This window comes from Myodes glareolus, chromosome 23 (assembly GCF_982192425.1).
Source record: "Myodes glareolus chromosome 23, mMyoGla1.1, whole genome shotgun sequence".
Taxonomy (NCBI): Eukaryota; Metazoa; Chordata; class Mammalia; order Rodentia; family Cricetidae; genus Myodes; species Myodes glareolus.
Genome location: NC_142048.1, coordinates 3,898,401 through 3,920,488, shown reverse-complemented (window position 1 = coordinate 3,920,488; position 22,088 = coordinate 3,898,401). Strand labels below are relative to the sequence as shown.

General features: G+C 55.0%; 2 protein-coding genes and 1 non-coding gene across 4 annotated transcripts; 2 read left to right on the top strand and 1 right to left on the bottom strand.

Annotated features, from left to right (window-relative positions):
* Nucleotides 1-1,748: 1,748 nt before the first annotated feature.
* On the bottom strand, nt 1,749-10,822 carry Map1s (microtubule associated protein 1S). Its single transcript, XM_085680425.2, is given in 8 exon segments — nt 1,749-2,790; nt 3,178-3,336; nt 3,338-3,402; nt 4,725-6,819; nt 7,017-7,157; nt 7,500-7,582; nt 8,304-8,408; nt 10,675-10,822. Coding segments are annotated over 8 exon segments (2,928 nt in total). The 5' UTR covers nt 10,799-10,822; the 3' UTR covers nt 1,749-2,634.
* A 7,583-nt stretch (nt 10,823-18,405) lies between these two features.
* Rpl18a (ribosomal protein L18a) lies at nt 18,406-20,686 on the top strand. Of its 2 annotated transcripts, none has more exons than XM_087901206.1 (5): nt 18,406-18,555; nt 19,672-19,851; nt 19,936-20,065; nt 20,285-20,394; nt 20,554-20,686. In XM_087901206.1, exons 1-5 carry the CDS (start codon nt 18,538-18,540, stop codon nt 20,644-20,646), a joined length of 531 nt encoding a protein of 176 aa, XP_087757332.1. In that variant the 5' UTR covers nt 18,406-18,537; the 3' UTR covers nt 20,647-20,686. The 2 variants fall into 2 exon arrangements, with proteins under 2 accessions (XP_087757332.1, XP_087757331.1); XM_087901205.1 differs by having other exon boundaries at nt 18,456-18,569.
* LOC148118280 (small nucleolar RNA SNORA68) lies at nt 20,104-20,234 on the top strand. The gene has a single exon (XR_015736257.1). It is a non-coding gene; the product is annotated as a small nucleolar RNA SNORA68 (small nucleolar RNA).
* Nucleotides 20,687-22,088: the final 1,402 nt, after the last annotated feature.

Here is a 22,088-nt window from a genome sequence, read left to right as displayed (position 1 = left end):
ACACCAGAAAGTGGAAAAATCCCATGCTCTTGGGTAGGTAGAATTAACAGAAAAAAATGGCAATCTTACCAAAAGCAATCTACAAATTCAATGCAATGCCCATCAAAATCCCAGACAAATTCTTCACAGACCTCAAAAGAACGGTACTCAACTTCATATGGAAAAGCAAAAAACCCAGGATTGCCAAAACAATCTTGTACAATAAAGGAACTTCTGGAGGCATCACAATCCCTGACTTCAAACTCTACTACAGAGCTGCAGTACTGAAAACAACCTGGTACTGGTATAAAAACAGACAGGAGGACCAATGGAACCAAATAGAAGACCCAGATATCAATCTACACATCTTCGAACACCTGATCTTTGACAAAGAAGCAAAAAAATATCAAATGGAAAAAAGAAAGCATATTTAACAAATGGTGCAGGCATAACTGGATATCAATATGTAGAAGAATGAACATAGACCCTTATCTATCACCATGCACAAAACTCAAGTCATATATATCAAAGACCTCAATACAAAGCCGGCTACACTGAACCTCATAGAAGAGAAAGTGGGAAGTACACAGGGAATCACTTCCTAAATATAACCCCAGCAACACAGACACTGAGAGAAACAATTAATAAATGGGATCTCTTGAAACTGAACAGCTTCTGTAAAGCAAAGGACACGGTCAACAAGACAAAACAACAGCCTACAGAATGGGAGAAGATCTTCACTAATCCCACATCAGACACAGGTCTGATCTCCAAATTATACAAAGAACTCAAGAAATTGGACACCAAACGAACACATAATCCAATAAAAAAAAAATGGAGTACAGACCTAAACAGAGAACTCTCAACAGAGGAATCTAAAATGGCTGAAAGACACTTAAGGAAATGTTCAATATCCTCAGTCATCAGAGAAATGCAAATCAAAACAACTGTGAATGGCCAAGATCAAAAACACTGATGACAACTTATGCTGGAGAGGTTGTGGGGAAAAGGGAGCACTTCAGCATTGTTGGTGGGAATGCAAGCTGGTACAACCCCTTTGGATGTCAGTGTGGCTATTTCTCAGAAAATTAGGAAACAACCTTCCTCAAGACCCAGTAATACCACTTTTGGGTATATATCTAAAGGATGCTCAATCGTGCCACAAGGACATGTGCTCAACTATGTTCATAGCAGCTTGTTTGTCATAGCCAGAACCTGGAAACAACCTAAATGCCCCTCGACCAAAGAATGGATTAGGAAAATGTTGTACATTTACACAATGGAGTACTACACAGCAGAAAAAATAATATCTTGAATTTTGTAGAAAAATGGATGGAGCTAGAAAACATTGAGTGAGGTAACCCAGACACAGAAAGACAATTATCACATGTACTCACTCATAGGTTGTTTTTAAACATAAAGCAAAGAAAGCCATCTTAACAAACTACAATCCCAGAGAACCTAGACAACAATGAGGACATAAGAGAGACATACATAGATCTAATCTACATGGGAAGTAGAAAGTAGAAAAGACAAGATTTCCTGGGTAAATTGGGAGCATGGGGACTTTGAAGTGGAGGGGAGAGGCAGGGAGGGGAGCAGAGAAAAATGTAGAGCTCAATAAATATCAATTGAAAGAAAGAAAGGAAGAAAGAGAGAAAGGAAGAAAGGAAGGAAGAAAGAAAGAAAGAAAGGAAGGAAGGAAGGAAGGAAGGAAGGAAGGAAGGAAGGAAGGAAGGAAGGAAGAAAGAAAGACCATGACCATAAGCTACTTGGGGGGAAAGAGTTTATTTGGCTCACAATTCCTCAGTACTGTTCATCACCAAAGAAAGTCAGGACAGGAACTCAGAGAGGATAGAAACCTAGAGGCAGGAGCTGATGCAGAGGCCATGGAGGGTGCTGCTTACTGGCGGCTTGCTCTGTCTGCTTTCTTATAGAACCCAGGACCACCTGCCCAGGGGTGGCTCCATCCATAATGGACTGGGCCCTCTCCATCAATCATATTAGGAAAATGCCCCCAGGCAGCCTACAGCCCGATCTTGCCCAGGCATTTTCTCAGTTGAGGCTCCCTCCTCTCAGGTGACTCCAGCTTGTGTTGAGCTGACATGGGACTACCGAGCACACCCTAGTCTGTTTTCCTTGTTAGATTCTCTCCAAGTGCGGTGGCTAGAGCAATTGAGAAGAGGGAACATAAACTAAAATCTGCCCCCACCAGACTGGCCTGGGTGCCTACGAGAAGAGCTGCCAAGCATGGGAGAAGCCGGTAAGCAGCACCCTCCACGGCCTCCAGGCTCCTTCCTGACTCCAGCAAACCTCTCAAGATGTTTAAGGACAAGGTGTTTACAAAGCACAAGAAACCCTAACTAAGACATCAAGACCAAAATCTTACCCATCTGCTCTATCTTTTGGGAGGCCAGGATGGCCTGGAACCCACATGATCCTCCTGCCTCTGCAACCTGAGTGCTAGGAAGAAGAGCGTGGGTAGCTGTGCCTGCCCCGTGGCCAGCTCAACAGCTGGTAACAGCAGCACTGCCCCCGTCTGTGGTGCTAGGATGGAAGCTGGCGTGTCACAGTGGCACACTCGAATGCGGTGTCGGGGTTCAATGTGGTGTATAGAGCCGCGACTCAGATCCCAGGGTGCACTGCGGCACGGGGCTAGAACTCCACCTTGCAGGCCGGGAAGGCCTCATCCTGCATGGACACCATGCTGCCACTGCCCAGCACCCTGATGCCCAGCGCCTGGTGCTGCTCATGCGTCTCCTCATACCACCTGTGCATCACCGCGGAGTCGAAGGTAGGGATCAGGGTGACCTGTGGGGTGGAGCAGGCACACAGGTCACACCCACTCTGCTGGCCTGTCTCCCCAGCACTACCCAAGGACCTTCTTTGTAACCAGGTGTTGCCACATGGCTCCCGCCGGCCTGCCACTCCCCACCCCGTGACAGGGCAGTGCTGACGATGCCACCTCCCCCCAGGCTATGGGATCCTCTACGCTGGTGCAGCTCTGCCCAAACCTGACACTGCACACACGTGCCTGCCATCTGCTCAGCATGTGGTGTGCCTCTCAACCAGAGTCCCTCGCCTTGGTGTCCTGGCCCCACAGACTTGGGAAGCACCCACCCCTCTGCACTGGGGTCCCGAGGCTGAGCAGGGACCACCTCTCAGAAGAAAGACCTCAGAGTTCTGGGGTCTACCCACCTGCAGGTCAAGGTCCCACTGCTGCTTGCCAGCCAGCAGAGCATCCAACACAGCACGCAGCCCCTCCTCCTGGCGCTGGCCCTGCCCACTGATGACATAGCAGAGTGCACGCACTCGCATGAAGAAGTCCTGGTCCAGGTGACCCGCGCCACCCCCCGGGCAGGTAGGCCAGATCCAGATAGACAGGGGAGCCAGCAATGGGTGGCACAGGGCGGCTACTGGGCCCTGTGGGGAATATACAGGCTAGTGGTGGCATCATGTGGCTGAAGGGCAACCCTGTGGTGGATGGCTATCACCTCCCACCAGGGGACAGATACCCCAGACCCCTGCACCCTGCATTCACAGGGGCCAGTGTTGGCCATACAGAGATGGGTGCTCAGGGAACAAGCTCAACCCACGGCCTGAGACCCTGGGTGTGAGAACTGAGAGTGTTCACAAAACTGGTCACCTGGCAAGTGCTTGAAAGTCCTGCTCCCACTCCCAGGGCAACAGGAGGAACAGGCCTGAGGGCCCAGGAACAAGGAACACCCCACAGCTTCAGTGCCGTGGGGAACGAGGCAATGGCAAGTCTAGGACAAAATCAAGCCCTGCTTGGCACTGGCACAGCCAATGAGAGCTGTGACTTAGGGAACTGACCTGCGGGGACCCTGGGGACCCAGCATGGAAGTGAGGTATGCAGAGGGACTGCTGGGCCCTTCGGAGCCCCGCCTCACGGGGGAGGCCTGAGGTCTGAGAACCTATAAACACCACCCGCCTGGCTCTGCCGCGGTTAGCTGTGCACGTTCCTGGGGTCTGGTCCTGTCTCCAGCGGGTCATAAGGTGGGCTTGATGAGAGGCATGTCACTAGGTGCCAGCCTGGATAGACAGAGCTGCGGACACCTGTCAGTGCAGCGACTCCTGCAGTGAGGCCTCAGGACCCATCTGTAACCTGTGCCAGAGCAGCCACCTGGCCTGGAGGTGAGCGGGAGGCCACTTCCTACTTTCAGGGCAGGCCTCGTGGCCCAGAAGCTGTTGCCCTACACGCAAGGCCCAGCCCAGGAGCTCACCTGTCCAATCAGCACTCATGAGACCCAGGCAGGGGGATGGTTTCCAGTTCTAGGGCAGCCTGGGCTATAGCTCAAAACACTCATAGTTTGTCTCTGAGATAGGGTCTTTCGCACTACACAGCCCAAGCTGGCCTCAAACTCACAAGGATCTGCCTGTCTCTGCCTCCCAGAGTGCTGGGATTAAAGGCTGGGCCACCACACCCGACCAAAACTTCTCAAAACACCAAAAAAAGCTAAGCATGCCCGACACCCTGGGCCTCTCAGCCTTTGTAGGCAGGTTCCAGCATGAGGACATCTCAAAACACAAACTAAACAAAATACTGACAAGCAGGAAAGTCTGTGCCCGCCCAGGGCTGGGCTGAACTTTCTAGGGAGCAACACACCCAGAAAAGCCTCTCTGGGTGATCTAAGAGGAGGCAGGAGGATGACAGTCCCGGAACAGGAAACCCAGAAAGAGCAGAGTGGCTGGGGCCACAGCACAAAGGTGGGATGAGTACTCACCTGAGATCCTCGTGCCAGAGGCTTTGGGGGTAGTCTTGGGGACCGAGGGCTTCCTGGTGAGGGGCACACGGCCTGGCTTGTCTGCGGGCTCACTGCGGGCGCTCAGTGGCCGGGCCCGGTCCCCGGTAGGGCCTTTTGTCTTGGCAGCTAAGGATGCAGTTCTGGGGACAGTAGAGGCAGAGCTGGGCCTTGCAGGGGCCTTGCGGCTGCGACTGGTATTGGCAGGGTTGGGGGGCTGCCTGGAGCGGGAGGGCAGCGCCTCGGGATCCACCATACAGATTCCGGGTGCATCGGGCAGTGGTGGTGGCACACGGGGAGTGGGCAGCGGGTCCCTGGCTGCACTCTCACCACCTGCGTCATCGTCGGAGTCCGCAACAGGCACGGGGTCAGAATCAGACAATGTGGGCAGTGACTCACTCACCGACGTGGGCGGCGTCTCGGGTGGCCGCTCCTGTGAATGGGCGCTGCTGTCTGAGCTGCCTGGAGATGCGGGAGGGGGCGGTTTGCGGTGTGCAAACTCACAGGGTGAAACGAGGCACAGGTCCACGTCGTGTGGAGATGTGGAGCGGCGCGCAAGGCGCAGGGGAAGGCTGAGCCCCGAGTCACCTGCTGGTAGCACCTGCTCGAAGGACACAGACAGTGACTCATCTACCTCAGTGGAGTGCGGTGAGCCCAACTCCGCAGGCAAGGAGGGCGTGGTCAGCGTGGGTGTTGTGGCCGTGGGTGTAGTGGCTGAGGGCGATGCGTCTAGGGTGGGCTCGGGGCGCAGCGGGCTGAGTGACAGGTGCTCAGGGCTACTGCCAGATGCGGTAGGTTGTGGGGACCGAGCTGAGGACAGGGTCGGGGATGGGGCCGGTGGCTGCTCAGGCTCCACACTGCTCCCAGCTGCTCCAGGACACTCGGGTACATTAGCGGTAGGTGGCCCCACTGGGGCACGAGGCCCATTCTGTGACATGCGCGGCTTTACGTTGGTGACACCAGGCCCAGAGCGACGCACGTCGCGGACTGTAGGCCGTAAGGGCACCGGTTTTGTGTCCTTCTTCAGGTCACGCATGGGTGGAGCAGACTCCCTTCGCACTGTGTTCCTGCTGGTGGAGCTGGCGATGGTGCTCCGGACCGGCTCTTTGCGCGAGCTATCCCGTGAGGCCAAGCTGTCCTGGCTGTCAGCCCTTGCCGGTGTATCCAAGTCACGTGCAGTGACCACTGGCCGGCGCAGGCATGGCAGATGCTGCAGGCGCTGCAGCCCGTCCAGTAGGCGTGCAGGCGGTGTGTGGCCTGGGAATAGCACACGCACCACCTTGTCACTGGGCGCAGCAGGCTGCCACACCAGCAGAGCGCAGGCGGGTGCAGCAGGGTCCCCAGGTGGCGGGTGCAGCACAAAGAGCTCGAGGCGACCGACGCCCAGCTTCTCGAAGAGGATGGTGGGGCGCGTGGGCTGCGGGCCACGCTGCAGGGGTAGGGGTGCAATACCCAGGCTCTGCAGCAGGCCCCGAGCACACACCGCCTCATCCTCACCCCCACGCAACCGAGACGCCGCCTGGCGCGCATTCAGGAACACTACACCCAGGGCAGGTGACAGCAGGCGACGCAGTCTCTCCTCATGCTGTCCCTGTGACCCTGCAGCTGCCTCACGCTCCGCCAACTTGCGGCGCAGCAGGCTGTTGAGGCCAGGCAGGCTGTCGGCACCTGCATGGGTCACTAGCACAGCGTCCACGCGGTCCAGATGGCGCACCAGCTTCCAGAAGCTCGACTTAGGGTTGGAGCCACCATTCACCAGCACAGTGAAGCCGTTGACTGCAAAAAACGCTGCGTCACCTAGGCCGCCTGGGAACACGTAGCAGCAGGGCCGGGCCAGACGCAGGAAGCCGCCCGCAGCCGGGGGCTCCAGCAGCTCAAAAGGTGACGGCGGCTCTAGGGACTCAGCCACATACTCCAGAAAGGCTCGCAGGCCCTCGGAGGCAGGCAGCCGCGCAGGAGGGTTCAGTCGCAGCCGCAGTCCAGTTGCGGGACCCAGCAGCGCCCAGTCCCCAAAGGTTGGACAGGACACGGTAAGGGCCGGTGTAGCAGTGGGTGCTGAAGCTAGCGCCTCCTGAACCTGTGGAACCAGCACAGGGCCATCAGGACCCAAGGACTTGTGCACCACTCCCCTAATTCCCAACCTGCCACTAGGCACCGCAGGTTCACCAGGGCTTGCCCTCCTGGCCTACAGCCCCATTCTGTGCATTCCCCCCCTCATTGCATTGTGCGGTGGGTGGGTAGCTCTGTGGAGGGGAGAAGGGAAGAACGGCTCACCTCTTTGTCCCCCAGCACCTGTAGGAAGTGCTGGGCTGAGAATCCCCCGGTCTGTAGCAGCAGCTCCCCGGTCTCCTCCAGGCAGGGCCCTGCCAGCACCAGCAGTTTGTGAGGGGCCGGATCCATCAGGAGGTTCCGGAGCTATGGGTGAGGATGAAGGCCTCGTGAGCAGCGCCCCCAGGCTGGGCCCCAGCTCACATGTGAGTCTGACTGTGCCAGCTGCCGAGGCAACTAAGAGGCTGCAGGGAAGCAGGGCCCGGCCCAACGTGGGCACAACAGCCTCTTCCCCGCAGCAGCTGATGTGGCCTGCCTGGCAGGGCTCAGGCTCTTCTGGCAAGAGACTGCTTTAGGAAGCCTTTTTTTAAGGCAAGGTTCCTCCCCAGCGTGCTCCCCAATGCCTCAAGCTAGACACAGTAATCCCCTCCAGCAAGACTCTAGCTCTCCTGTCCCAAGCCTCGGGGTCCTCAGGTCACATGCTCCTACCTCATCACACAGGGACTTGTCTGAAGGGTTCAGCAGCACCAGAGTCTCCAGGGTCTCCCCACGGTGGTGCAGGCTCCGCTGGCCTGTGGGATGACAGGTCCAGGCCCTGACTCAGCATTAGGCTGGCCTGACGCCAAACCCTGAAGCACCAATACAGCTGTGCGCAGATGAGGGCAGATGGAAACCGAGGGTGCCTGGGGCATCAGGCAGGGACAACAGGGACGAGCAGCAGCATCGGTGCTTGGCTGGTCACCCTAGTAGGAGGCTCCACAGCACCCCCAACGCAGGCAGAGGAGCTTCAGTCCAACCCACGCGAGGCTGCCTGGAGACCTCTAGCCGACTCGGCTGCAGAATGTGTCACTGCCCAGAGGGTCTTCCCGAGGACACAGGAGGTCACACATATGGCATTTCCAGCTCTTTCCCCACCCCACCAGGGATCAGGAAGTCACTGTGACTCAAAGGGACAATTCGATGGACATTTCCGTTCTCTCAGGAAGCTGTAGGTGGTGACTCAACCCACCAGCCAGGAGCTGAGCTAGCTAAAACCAACACACACAGAGTGGCCAGTGGCTGCTCTGGCCACCCTGGGATCCCCTGGGAAGTTTACCCTGCACCCCATCCTGCTTCTGTATTCCCCTGCTTCCCTCCCTAGAGCCACTGCACCCTGCTGTCCTGAAGCCGAGGCAGCGTCTCCAGGTTAGGGTAGCACTGTGCAGGCCTTGGTGGTGCTCCAACCCAGGCCCAGCACACAGCAGTTACTCAGCAGCATGACATCACATGAGGGGGCAGAGTAGGACGGGTCACCTTTCACAATGCTGGAGAAGGTGGCCGAGTGCCGGGACACAAAGGCCTTGAGCTGCTCGTCCAGACTGCAGACGGTGGGGTCCACATCCTCCCATGAGCGAACACCTGCAGCAACAGAGAGCGGTCAGCTCCAGCACCTGTCAACCTGCCCTGGCTCTCACAGCTTGGATCATGGGTGAGCAGAGTTGAGGGACTCAGGCAGGCCTCAGCCTTTCACTGACCTGAGGTCTAGGGGCCACCTAGCCCTTGATACCTGCTTTCCTGCTAGGATCCTGAAGGCTGGGGGTTCTGTGTGAACATCTATGAGCATAGGCATACCCATGTGTGTGCATGCATGTGCACACGTGCATGTGGAGGTCAGAGGTCAGCACTGGACGCCATCCTCCCTGCATCGTATGTTCAGGAGAGTCCCTCACGGAGTCTTCAGGCTGATTGCCAGCACTGCCCTGCGCCTTTCCACAGCTGCGATTACAGGCGCCTACTGCCAAGTGTAGTGTGATGTTTTAGTCTTTTGGCTTTTGGTGGGTTCTGCCACCCAGCTCCCAAATAAAACACACAGAGGCATTTTTTTTTTTTTTTTTTTACACACAGCCATAGCTTGGCTTGTTTATAGCCTGCTTTTGTTAAATTATCCCGTCCACCCTCTGCCTCTGGGCTTTCTCCTTTTCTTACTTCTGTGTCTTATCCTCCCCCTTGGCTTGCTCCTTCTCTTCCTCGGGTCTCCTTCTATTTATACTCTCTACCTGAGAGCCCCGCCTATTCTTACTTCCGTCTCGTTATTGGTCATGCAGCTCTTTATTAGACCATCAGGTGTTTTAGACAGGCAAAGAATCACAGCCTCATGGAGTTAAACAAATGCAGCAGAAACAACACAACACCTTATATTCCCCTACAGCCGAGCCCAGCTTTGATGGGAGTCCCAGGTTCCCAGCACCTGGCCTACTCAGTCACTGCATTCGGGGCAGCAGTCTCCCATGAGCACAAGCTGGCTTGGAACTCACAATTCTTCGGCCTAATCACAAATCTCCAAGGGCTGCGATAACAAGTCTGCACACACCAGGCCTGTTCCCGCCTACACTCTCCCACCTTCCCCAATGTGCAGGGTCCATCACTGTAACCCCTCCCTTCAGACTCCACAACAACAGGCTTACTCAAAGCCCGTGGCTCTCAACCTTCCTAATGCTGAGACCGTCCAATACCTGCTGTGGTGAACCCCAACCATAAAATTATCTCGTTACTTCAGTTATAATTTTACTGCTGCTATGAACTGTAAATATCTGATATGCGACCCCTACGAAAGGTCATTCAACCCTCAAAGGGGTTGAGATGCACAGGTTGAGGACCAATGCCTTGGCCGTTATCCCTTGCCAGGCTGGCCTGTGGTGAGCTGTCACACTTAGGGACACTCCAGATCACATATTCAGGTGGGCATTCTATGTTCTTCTAGGGATTTTGGTTTTGCAGGGGGTCTTTATTTTGTTTTTCGAGACAGGGATAATCTATGTAGCCCTGGCTGTCTTGGAACTCGCTGTGTAGACCAGGCTCGAATTCACAGAGATCTTCTGCCTCGGTCTCCCAAGTAATTAAAGGCGTGCGCCACCACCGCCGGACCGGAATTTTGTTGAGACAGAACCTCATGTAGTACAGGATGGACGCAAATTCCTTATGATGCTTTTAGCTGAGGATAAACCCCTTATCCTGCCTTCATTTCAGAAGTGCTGAGATGAACCAGAGAAGGACGCTGAGGATGAAGCTGTGTATCGAGCATGCCAGTCAACGACTCTACTGACTGAAACTTCAGCGCTCCTCCGGCCTCAGCTCCGGAGTGCACGGGTGACCGGCACGTGCATCGCACTCGCTGCACCGTTGCAGGCGATGCAGCCCCGCCCGTGTCCCAGTGTGACAGGTGCACCTGAGTCAGTTCCCCTCGTGCCAAGCTCCCCCGGGGCGGTCGCGCCACCCACGCGCCAATTAGCAGCGGGGAAAGCAGGTCCCGGGGCACCGCGGGAAACGTGCGAGCCGGTCAGAAGAGGAAGGCCGCACCCCGCCCGAACCCCGGAGCCGGGGACGCGGCGCCCACCGGGACCCCAGGCCGCCCCCGGAACCCTGTACTTCCGGAACCCGACGCCCCACTTGCCCTGCCCCACACGGGGCCCAGGGCGCCGCGCCCCCACCCAGACCCAGCGTACCCGCGCCGCCACGAGGGGCCCAGGGGGCTGCTTGGTACGCGAGGACCCCGCCGCCCGGAACGTTGCGTCCGGGGTCGCTGCGCCCCAGCCGGACCCCAGCCCGCCGGGCGCCGGAACCCCCAGCCCCACCCGGACGCCCCGCCCCGCCGCCGCGCCCCCGGCCCGGGCCCCCGCGGCCCCACCTCGTTCCAGCTCCTCCAGGATGTGTGCCAGCAGTCCCGGGCAGCCGCACTCGCCGCCCACCACCAGCAGCAGCAGCGAGCTCGGTGCCGCCACAGCCTCGGGCGCCGCCATCACCGCCGCCATCTTCGCGCCGCCCAGACGCTCTGAGCGCCGCGGCCCAATTGGCCACGCCCCTTCTAGGAGCGTACCGGAAGCGCCGGAGACCCCGGCCGGAAGCGCCCCCTCCTCTCCAGCCTGTGGACGCCCTCTAGGCCTCGGGAGTCTTTAGAGCGCTGAGACAGCCGAGTGCCAAGGCGCCGGCATCCCTGCCAAAATGTCATTCATTCACTGGAACCGCTGTCACCAGGGCCCGGTGGGTGCTGCGGGCTTCCTAAGTTAGCATTCCAATAGAGGGCTTTGAGGGGTGTGAAGGAGTTTTCTAGGTGGTGGGACGGGACCAAGTGAGATACATGTCATGGGAGGTCTTTAGGTTAGGTGAGCACTGTTCCTGTCTTTTTAGAAGAAAGGATATTTTGGAGGGGTGAAATCAGCAAGCCTGGTAAGTGTCAGCGCCCATCTGACTCCAAGTAAGTTTGTCTCTCAGCCGACCTCGAGCTAATAATCCTCCTGCCTCCACTGCTTCCTGCACACTGGGACAGCACAGTCAATACAGACAGCCAATACAAAAGCTTGGGGCTCACTTGGGCTATAGCTTGATGGAGACTGTTGACTCCCAACCAGGCCTTGAGGAACATTGACACCCCAGTCTTATATCTTTTATTGCCATTTCCAAGGAGGCTGAGGCAGTGGGATCAGAAGTTTACAGTCAGCCTCAGCTACCTAGCAAATATGAGGCCAGCCTGGGCTACATTAGACCCTGCATTTAAAAGAAAACCTATTCATGCCTTTAATCCCAGCTCTTGGGAGGCAGAGGCAGGAGGATCTCCATGAGTTCGAGGCCAACCTGGTCTACAAAGTGAGTTCCAGGACATCCAGGTCTACAGAGAATGCTTCAGAACAAACAAACAAACAAAAAAAAAAAAACTAAGGAAAAGGCAAATGAGAGCTGATGCGAAAAAGGCCAGGAAGTAGGATCAGCCCACTGCTGACTATGGTCTGTCTGGAATGTTCCAAGCAAACTTCCTCCTTGGTCAATGTGTAGCAACAGCCATGGCCTCCTGCCATGGTCTGAGGCTCCTGGATACCAATTTCCCTGCCTTTTTGGTGCAGGATTCCTTCCCGAATCCTGACTCCCCGCAGCTGGCCAGCCTGTGACGAAACCTGGGGCCTTTCACTTCCTGTTATAACAGAAACAGAACTGGGCTTGATGGCTGAGATCAAGTGCAGAGCCGGATTTGACTCATTAGGAGAGTCTGAGGCCATATTGGGCTACAGAGCAAGACCACGGCCAGCCTGGGCTATGTAAGGAGTTCAGAATCAATCAGGAGTACAGAGTCCCAGGCCAGCCAGGCCAGTCCTTTAAAGCCACCCACATTACAGCTCCCAACTGCCTGGAACCTCTGCTCCAAGGGATCTACACCCCCTTCTGGCCTTCATGGGTGCATGCCCAAAAAGAGATGAGCATGTTGGCTCCTTTAATCCCCACACATGGGGCAGAGGCAGGAGGATTTCTGTGAGTTTATGGTCAGCCTGGACTACAGAGAAAATCTCAAACCACTCAAGGCTATATAAGGAAATCCCACCGAAAAACAGAACCGGAGACCTGCTGAAGCCCAGGAGCCTCTTGCTGTCTGGTTCTGTCCCCGTGCAGGGGACTCTAAGCAAAGGCCAAAAGGTCCGCAGAATGGACTAACGGCCCATTCTGTTTGTTCAGTCTTTCCCTGCTCCATGAGTCCCTCGGGATTTGAACCCAGGAGCTGAAGTCTGCACTCTCCCAGCTGCCTTAGGAGCCTCTGTTTTCTTTTCCCCCATCTCCCTCTGTACTTCACAGCAGCCTCAAGCTGTCAATTTTCCTGCCTCAGGCTCTGCTCCCAGCTTTGGCAAGACAAGCCCACATATTCACACCTGAAGTGAGAACTGATATTACAGTCTGATCTCTGAGGGCATAGTACATCTGCACCATGAGTCAAATGGAGAAAGGCTTTGAGGTCAACAGCTTGCAAAAATTAAAAAAAAAAAATCCCCAAAACAAAACCGTATCCTTCCTGGCCTCCAGTGGTGCTTCCCTGGTAACTGGCAGGGTGGCTGTGCCTGGAAGTTTGGGGACAGCAGGCCTGCTGGCCTGGGGCTGAGCTACAGTGTAGGCATGCCTCCTGGGCCCTTGTCTTGAGCACGTGCACCCTTAGCACAGGGCAGAGCTATGTTTAAAGGCCTTGAAAGGGCTCCAGATGTGTCATCAACTTCCTGCTTTGTCTCCAGCTCCTTAGATTCTGCTTCCACTCTTGCCAGCAGAGTCCACTCTTGGTGACCAGACTGGTCCCTCGACTGAATTGTATGGCAGCTCAGCCCTTGCCTTTTCAGGCTATGGTTCCCATGTCACCTCAGCCTCCTCAGTCACCCAGGGGTGTGATGGGTGGGGCTGGTACTCAGAGTTATACACCCATTGTTCTTTCCTGCTCTCTACCATTGCTAGTGGTCACAAAAAGAAAAAATTAAAACAAAAACAAAAACCTCGTGTCCTTAAGCTTTTCTGTCCCCAAGTTTAGGTTCCCAGGAGTGGGGGTGCTAGTCTCCTCGGGAGAAGAATCACTGGTCAATCCCAAAATACTAGGTCCATATCTAGTTGAGATCCAGGCAGCTGATGGGTCAGCCGTCTTGTCCTCATGGGAATGGTGTGTGTGTGTGTGTGATGGAGGAAACTGTGAGCCCTCAGAACAAGCATTCTGTCTGCAACACTCCCAAATAGTTCAGTCAGACGTCCCTCTCCACGGCTGGGGACAGGTCTCAGCCTCCACAAGACCATAGCCACAGGCCAGCTTCTGTGATTCTAGGCAGCTCTAACCCTTAGCCATGCCCCCAGCCCCTCCCTGTAGGATCCTAGGCTGCCACTCTACCCCTGAGCCACGCCCCCAGCCCCTCATTGGGGAATCCCGTCTGTCGCTCCACCCATGAGCCACACCCCCAGCCCCCTCTTTGTAGGATCCTAGGTTGCCGCTCTACCCCTGAGCCACGCACCAACCACCTCCGTGGAACTTACAATCTTCCCGCCTCCATCTCTCAAAGATGGGCTGGCAGCTGTGGTACATCAAACTCATCCCTGTTGAGCTTTGAGCACAAGTGCCATCGCTATGACCTCTGACAGCGAGCACAGTTTTCTTCATTCCCCCAACTCTGGGCTTTCCCAGTCCCATCACCGACAGCCTCATGCTGCCCCCTTCCGCCCGCTGGAGGAATGAGCCGGAGGACACGCCCCCTCGCGTGCTGCGGGAACTCATGGCTTTGGTCAGGCCTTGCTCCCTTGAAAGCCAGTGCCTTAGAGTCCACGGCTCCTGGGGCACTTTGGCCTCTCGGTTCCTCCCTCAGGCAGTGACGCTCTCAGACTGCCTTGTGTTTCTCTGTATGATCCCTCAGAAATCACGATAGCACGGGAGCTTTCAGGACAATTGGTCTTAGACATTCAACTTGTGTAGTCTGTAAACTTTGCAAACATCACTGTATCCTGGCAACTACAACTGTACTGATCCTGGCAATGGCCACTATATTCTTTCTGATAAAGGTATAAAAAGTCTGATTTCAGGGTTGGGGATCTAGCTCAGGGGTAGAGTGCCTGCCTAGCGAGGGCAAGGCCCTGGGTTCGGTCCTCAGCTTGGGGATGGGGGGTGTATAAAAGGTCTGATTGCTTGCAATAAAATTGGCCCAGGGTCAGTATCCTGAGGTCCCTTCAGCCAGTGTGGTTTAAATCCTCATGTGGCCAAATCAGCTGATCTCGGTCTGGTAAGTGCAGGCAAACTCCCTAAGAGGTCAGTCCCAGCCTGTGCCCACAGGCTGCCTTTTCAGCCTTCCTGAGTTCAGCTTTCCCATACCCCACTCAGACCTTCCTCATCATTCTTACTCCCTTATTTTTGCTTCCCCACTGACTGCAATGGTTGATCGATTACTTCTCCTGGGTGTGGTTTCAGATCCAGCTAGGGTGAAGTGATCAAATTACCCATGGCCCACAGGGGCCTGAGAAAGTCTGAATCTCCAGGGAGGGTACAGTAGCCCACCTGCCTATAAGGAACAGACTGAGTTGGTTTTTTTGTTTTCTTTTGTTTTGGGGGGTAAGAGACAGGGTTTCTCTGTGTAGAAACTGCAACTGTCTTGGAAGGTTGTCCTGGACCACCCTCTGAAGACCAGGCTGGCCTCGAACTCACAGATATCTGTCTGTCTCTGCCTCCCAAATGCTGGGATTAAGGGTGTGGGCCACCACCACCAGCCAGGACTGAGTTGGTTTTTTTTGTTTTTTGTTTTTTTTTTTTTAAATGTGTATGTGGGGAGGGCACATGCCACACCTGTCACAACCAGGCATGCCGAGGTCAGGAAAACTTTCAGGAGTTCTTTCCTTTCAAAAGTGTGTCCTGGGGACCCGGGTGCTGGTGGCACATGCCTTTAGTCCCAGCACTCGGGAGGCAGAGGCAGGCGGATCTCTGTGAGTTCGAGGCCAGCCTGGTCTACAAGAGCTAGTTCCAGGACAGTTTCCAAAGCTACAGAGAAACCCTGTCTGAGAGGGAAAAAGCATCCTGGGGGATGAACAGGTGTCAGGCTTGGCAGCAGACACCGCCCACAGAGCCATCTTGCCCACCCATCACATGCACCTTCCTCAATTTTAATTTGTGTGAGGTTGTTTTGCCTACAGGTATGTATGTGCACATGTGCACCTGGTACCCAGGTGGGTCCCCTGGAACTGTAGCTAAGGACAGCTGTGAGCTGCTGCTGTTGGTGCTGGAAAGGAAACCTGGATCCTCTGAAAGAGCAGCCAGTGCTCCCCCGAGTGAGCTACCCAGCACCTATTTAGGAATTTTTTGTAGGAATAAACTTTGTGACATAGAGTCTGTGATGATGAGTCAGACCTACAGTCTCCAGAGTGGCTGGGATGTCATGATGTCACATGTGGACGCCCATCCTGGGCAAATAAACCGTGCGTGCATGTGCATGCGCATGTGAGAGCATGATTGTGACCCAGCACAACTTTTTTGTTCTTTTTTTGTTTTGTTTTTGTTCTTGAGATAGGGTTTCTCTGTGGAGCCCTGGCTGTCCTGGACCTCACTCTGTAGACCAGGCTGGCCTCAAACTCACAGAGATCAGCCTGCCTCTGCCTCCCAAGTGCTGGGAGTAAATTCCACCATTATGGGACTCAGTGGTCCGATTCAGGTCCCCAGGCTTAGTGGCAAGTGCCTTTGCCACCTTAGCTATCTTTGTGGCTTCTTTTTTTTGTTTATTTGAGGACCTGTTTCATACAGCTCAGGCTGACCTTGAACTCCCAATCTCCGGACTCAGCCTTCCTAATGTTGGGGAGACAGGTGAGTCCACCTTTCTCCTTGCCCATTCCCTCTGTGGGCTTCACAGGGTGATGTGGAGACTCAGAGAAGTTAAAAGCCACAGGAGAAAACCACTGGCCAGCGGGAGGCTGAAAGCGTACAGAACAGGGTGAGTGGGGGCTGCAGAGGAGCCGAGAGGTGGCAGATGAGTAGCCAGGAGTTAGTTGAGCCCTGGGAGAGTAAGACTCAGTCCTAGGACTCAGAATTTATTGGAACTTAACAGACTGATTGTAGCGTGAATTCTAAACAGTCTTAATAATAAAAACTCGTAGTTAGATATTAGGGGGTGAAGGCTGAAAGACCAGAGAAGCAGAGCAGTCAGCCACTAGTTCTTACCTCTACAAATCCTCAGATCAAATGGGGTGTCCTGTCTCCTCAAGTCCTCAAGCCAAATGCTGTCTCTATTGAAACCTTAGACTGTATCCTAAACTCCTGTCTCCTACTGCCTTGTATTCCTCTCTGCCCAGCCATATCCCTAACGTTGGGATTAAAGGTGTGAGCAACCACTACCTGACTCTGTTTCTCTTTTAGACTGGATAAATTTCGTGTGGCTCAGGGTGGGCTTGAACTCACAGAGATCTGTCTGCCTCTGCCTCCTGTGTGCTGGTATTAAAGGTGTGCGCCACCACCGCCTGGTCTCCATGGTTAACGGTGGCTAGCTCTGCACGCTGATCTTCAGGCAAGCTTCATTTTTTAACTTATAAACAAAATATCACCACAATCAATGAGTAAATGCTGGTGAACCCCAAGATTTGGTGAATGCTGTTGACCCCGTGACCCCATGAGCGCCATGAGCACAGCCAGGTCTCATGGGAAGAACACAGATGGAACATTCCCAGGGACAGCATTCGTCACCTCACCGTCTGGGAACGTGGCTCTTCTGGCCTCCTGGGCACCAGGCACACAAGCGGCGCACACGCATGCATGCGGGCTAAACACCCGTACTCCCCTAAATAAGCCTCATGCAGTGATGCACAGCTGTAATAAGAGCACTTGGAGGCTGAGGTGACCTGTAGACCAGGCAAAGCTGGGAAGATAGGGAAGCCCAGAACACGAGCCCGAGTCCTCGCCTAGAGGACACAGTGACGGGCTTTCTAAGAGCATGGCAAACACTGCCCAGCAGGCTTTGCCTTTCTCCCCATTCCCTCGGCCTCACCAAGAGCCTTAGGTTATGTCCTAAAGCTGGCCCCCAAGGTCTGCTCCCTTATTTGGCCATTTCCTCATGCCTGACTAAAACTCAAGGTCCAGCAATCAAAATCCATTATTTGGCTACATCGGCTAACCTGTCCAGTCAGGACTGACCAGCTCATCCTGGCACAGACCTCCCACATATACAGACACCTGCTGGCACCTCTATGGGATCCAGAGGCACCTAGTCTCAGTTGTCCCTCTGGGTGCTGAGAATGTCTGGGTGTGTTCTGTGAGGAAAACCCGGGGACCAGACAGAACACCTGAGGGCTGGGTGCAGAATCCTCCCCATTTCTGAAAGTCACAGGGACTGGAGTGAGCAGGGAGGGATAAAAAGATCAATGGGCTAGAGAGATAGAGATAGTTCAGCAACTAAGAGTACTGACCCAGGCTCGATTCCCAGCAACCACATGTTAGTTCACAACCATTTAACTCCAATCTCAAGGGACCCGATGCTCTCTTCAGGCCTCCCGCAGGCACCAGACACGCAGATGATGCAAACATACCTGCAGGCAAAACACTCACACACCTAAAAAAGAATTAGCACAATTTTTTAAAAAGATGGACAGATGATGGGTGACAGATGGTAGATACAAAGGGAGATGACTTAAAAAGAGGAAGGAGCCAGGCGGTGGTGGGTGGCGCACGCCTTTAACCCCAGCACTCAGGAGGCAGAGGCAGGAGGATATCTGAGTTCAATGCCAGCCTGGTCTACAAGAGCTAGTTCCAGGACAGGCTCCAAAGCTACAGAGAAATCAGGCCTCGAAAAACCAAGCCACACACACACAAAAAAAAAAAAAAAAAAAGGGAGGGAAGGGAGAGAGGCAGGGAGGGAGGAAGGGAGAAAGAGCGAAAGATAGGAAGGAAGGAAAAAAAAAAGACAGCTGAATTAGAAATCGAGACCACCTTTACGCCTACCATTCCCAGCATTCCCCGCGCGCAAAGTCTCTGTCGTAACTCCGGAGGGGTTTGCAAAGCTCGTCGCGCTGCCTCGCTGCCTCCTGGGAATTGTAGTCTCCACGTGAGAGAGCTGGGGAGGGGGTTACGGAGCTGATCTGTAACCAATAGAGAAACTAAGATCGTAGAGCGTTAGTATATGTATCCAATGGACACACGGCATCGAGAAGGGCGGGACTTCCGTCAGGGAATACATGGTGAGAGCCTGCGCGGAAAGTAACACTTCCTTTTGTGACTGGCGGCGAACGAGGACGGACCGCCATGAAGGCCTCGGGCACAGTAAGGCGGACGCGGTGCGGCTGGGGGCGCGGCGTTGGCGGCGGGACCGCGCGGAGCGAGTGTGTGCCGTGATGGCGCCGGGCACTGCCGCCGGGACCCACTCGCCGGGCACGGGCAGCGATCCGCGGGTCGCAGGCTCGCGGCAACATGGCGGCCGCCGCGTGCTAAGCAGCCGCAGAGGGAGCGGGCGGATCAGGGCGAATGTGGCAGCATACCCAGCTACACAAGCCGATGGGGCCGGCTTCCCCCCCCTCCAGGACGATGGACCAAGGTCCGCCTTCCTGGGAAATTTCCTGGCACAGTGGCGCAAACTTATGATAGCAGAACCGGGAATGTAGAGGCAGGAGGATTATCGCGAGTTCTAGTATAGAAAAACAAAAAGAAGGCGGGCGGTGGAGGCACAGCCCTTTAATCGCAATCGCAGCACTCGGGAGGCAGAGACAGGCGGATTTCAGAGTTCGATGCCGGCTATAACTGGTTACAACTATAAGAGCTAGTTCCAGGACAGACACCAAAAAGCTACAATGAGAAACCCTGTCTCGACAAAACAAAAAGAAAAAAAAAACAGATATGGTTGCCTGGTTCGGGAGGGCGAGACAGGACATTCAATTTCAAAGCTAACCTGGGTTACTTAGACACGGGAGGAGGTGGGGCTCTGCCTCAGTTAGAGCCTTTGACAAGCATGCATTGCGGCCCCTTCCGGCTCTGAAGCCACCAAGCATGTTGCTGCACACATGTTATCTCAGTGCTTGGGAGGTAGAGGCACGTAGGTCAGGATTGAGTCATCCTTAGCTATTTCCAAATTGGAGGCCGGATTGGCCTGCCTGGTACTTGTATAACACTTGGGAAGGGCAAAAAAGTAAACGTCTAGGGTGTGGTGTCTCCCACTAGCGCCGGGAGCAGGAGGATTGCTGCGAGCTGCCCTTCCTATGCTTGTGCAGGCACAGGGCTGACCTGGCGTGGGGGCATGGAATCCCCCTGCCTTCTTGTGAAAAGCTAGTCTGACCTAGGCTTGAGTGCTGGGAAACTGAGGCAGTCTATGGCAGGGCACTTGCATTCTGAAGTGGCTACATCTGGGGTGACAGGCAGACCAATGCTCACCACCCTCTCTTTCAGCTCCGGGAGTACAAGGTGGTGGGGCGCTGCTTGCCCACCCCAAAGTGCCACACGCCCCCACTGTACCGAATGCGCATCTTCGCGCCCAACCATGTGGTGGCCAAGTCCCGCTTCTGGTACTTCGTGTCGCAGCTGAAGAAGATGAAGAAGTCATCCGGGGAGATCGTGTACTGTGGGCAGGTGCGGCCCGGGGCCCCACAGTATGGCAGTCCCTGGGCTACCCCAGAGCCAGGGCAGCACACTTTACTGTCCCTCCGCCCGCAGGTGTTCGAGAAGTCCCCCCTGCGCGTGAAGAACTTCGGCATCTGGCTGCGCTATGACTCCCGCAGTGGGACTCACAACATGTACCGCGAGTACCGCGACCTGACCACCGCTGGGGCTGTCACACAGTGCTGTGAGTCCCCAGCCCAGCCTCTCTTCCCCCACCCCTGCCCTGCACCCAACCCAAGAACTGCCGCTGCCTGTAGTGGCTGTTTAAACAGTGGTGCACACAGCAAAGGAATTTCGTCGCCTTTGAGGGGCTGTGCGGTGCCTCCCAGAGTGAATCAGGAGGTTCCACAGCCCTGGGAACAGGAGCCATGCGTCTGGGGCTGACTTCCTTCTCCTTCCACAGACCGAGACATGGGTGCCCGGCACCGTGCCCGTGCACACTCCATCCAGATCATGAAGGTGGAAGAGATCGCTGCGGGCAAGTGTCGAAGGCCGGCTGTCAAACAGTTCCACGTGAGTTGCCCTGAGTGGGGGCTGATGCAGGGCTGTGGGGGGTGTGGACGGCTGTCAAACAGTTCCACATGAGTTGCCCTGAGTGGGGGCTGACGCAGGGCTGTGGGGGGTGGTTCTGCCTGGTTAATCCCTGGACACTCATCCCCTCCCTCCCCACAGGACTCCAAGATCAAGTTCCCGCTGCCCCACCGTGTTCTGCGGCGCCAGCACAAGCCTCGCTTCACTACCAAGAGGCCTAACACCTTTTTCTAGACCCAGAGACACACTGAATAAAACTCCAGAGTTCTGCCTGGCTCGTTTGATGCGGGAGCACGGGGGGGGGGGAGCGCACCTAAACACACGCTTGGCCTCTTTCTATAGCTATGTATACCCCAGGAACATTATTCCTCAACACGGGTTACATGGGTGAGCTCTTCCTGTCTGAGGCCCTGAGTGTGACAATGAGAGGTGGCTGTTTCTGCAGGCTCCTGGGTGCTGGCTCAGACCTGAGAATTTCAGGCATGAACTTAATCTACCCCCCAGGACCTGGTTGAGCCCCTTATCCTGCTGGCACTAAACCTCCACTGGTGGGAATGAGGCCAGCCAAGCCCTAGGGACGGGGCCTCATGGCTCTCTTTGAGGACCAGAGGTGCATTTTTCCAAGTGTCAATGTGGGTGCTACAGACTAGACAGCTGGGGTGTGGTGGGGGCATGGGGCTCCAGGTCAGGTGTGACCAGCACCATCATGGCCAGGCTGGATTCTGAAAGTGGTGCAGGCGCGCCCTGCATACAGTGATGTTAGAGTGTGCAGGGTTCAAGACTATCCTAACAGCCTTCCTGCTGGTGCAGTGGCTAAGAGCTGGTGTGGAAGAGCAATAAAAGTAATGAGCTTGTTAGACCCTGTCAACAAGTAAGATTTGGCTTGAGGTTTGTACACATTTTAACCCCCACTCCTTACCTCTGGAGGCCAAAAGAGGGCATCTGGTCCCCTGGAGACAGCAGTACAGATTTGCGGTTACTGGGACTCAGTCCTAACATCAACCAAAAGATAAAGAGCACAGCTTCTTTGTCCTCTACTTGCCCCACCTGTGTAGGTGGAGTGGGTGTGGCTGCCAGCCAGTGCTTTGGGACTGCGAAGAGCCCCTGCACCTGGCTTGGTCCTCAGGGCCTAGGGCTCAGTGCTCTCACCTGCAGGCGCCCGCATTCCCGTCCACCTGTCCCTCACCCTTAACACAGTTTCGGGTTTTGTTAATGGTAGCTTTGGCCTGCCTCCTGAATGAGCTATAAAAAGACAACTACTACAGGGTGGTGGTGGTGGTGCACGCCTTTAATCCCAGCAGACGGGAGCCAGAGGCAGGATCTCTGAGCTAATTTCAGGACAGGTTCCAAAGCTACAATGAAGCACTGTCTTGTTTTACAAGACAAGTGATGGTGGCCCACGCCTGTAATCCCAGCACTCAGGAGCCAGAGAAAGGCGGATCTACAGAGCGACTTGGAGAGTAAGAACTACACAAACAAACCAGTTTTAAAAAACCAACTGCCAATTGTGTAAAACAGCTGTAAGACTTGGACCCAGCTCTATGTGATGCTAAAACGTTGAGCACAAGACTTAGGACCGCTAGTGTGTCCCCACCTGTCAGCTCAACACCTGTAGCCTATGCAGAACAGCAGTCCTGCTTTGGAAAGGCTTGCCTCTCCAGACCCCTTAGGCTCCA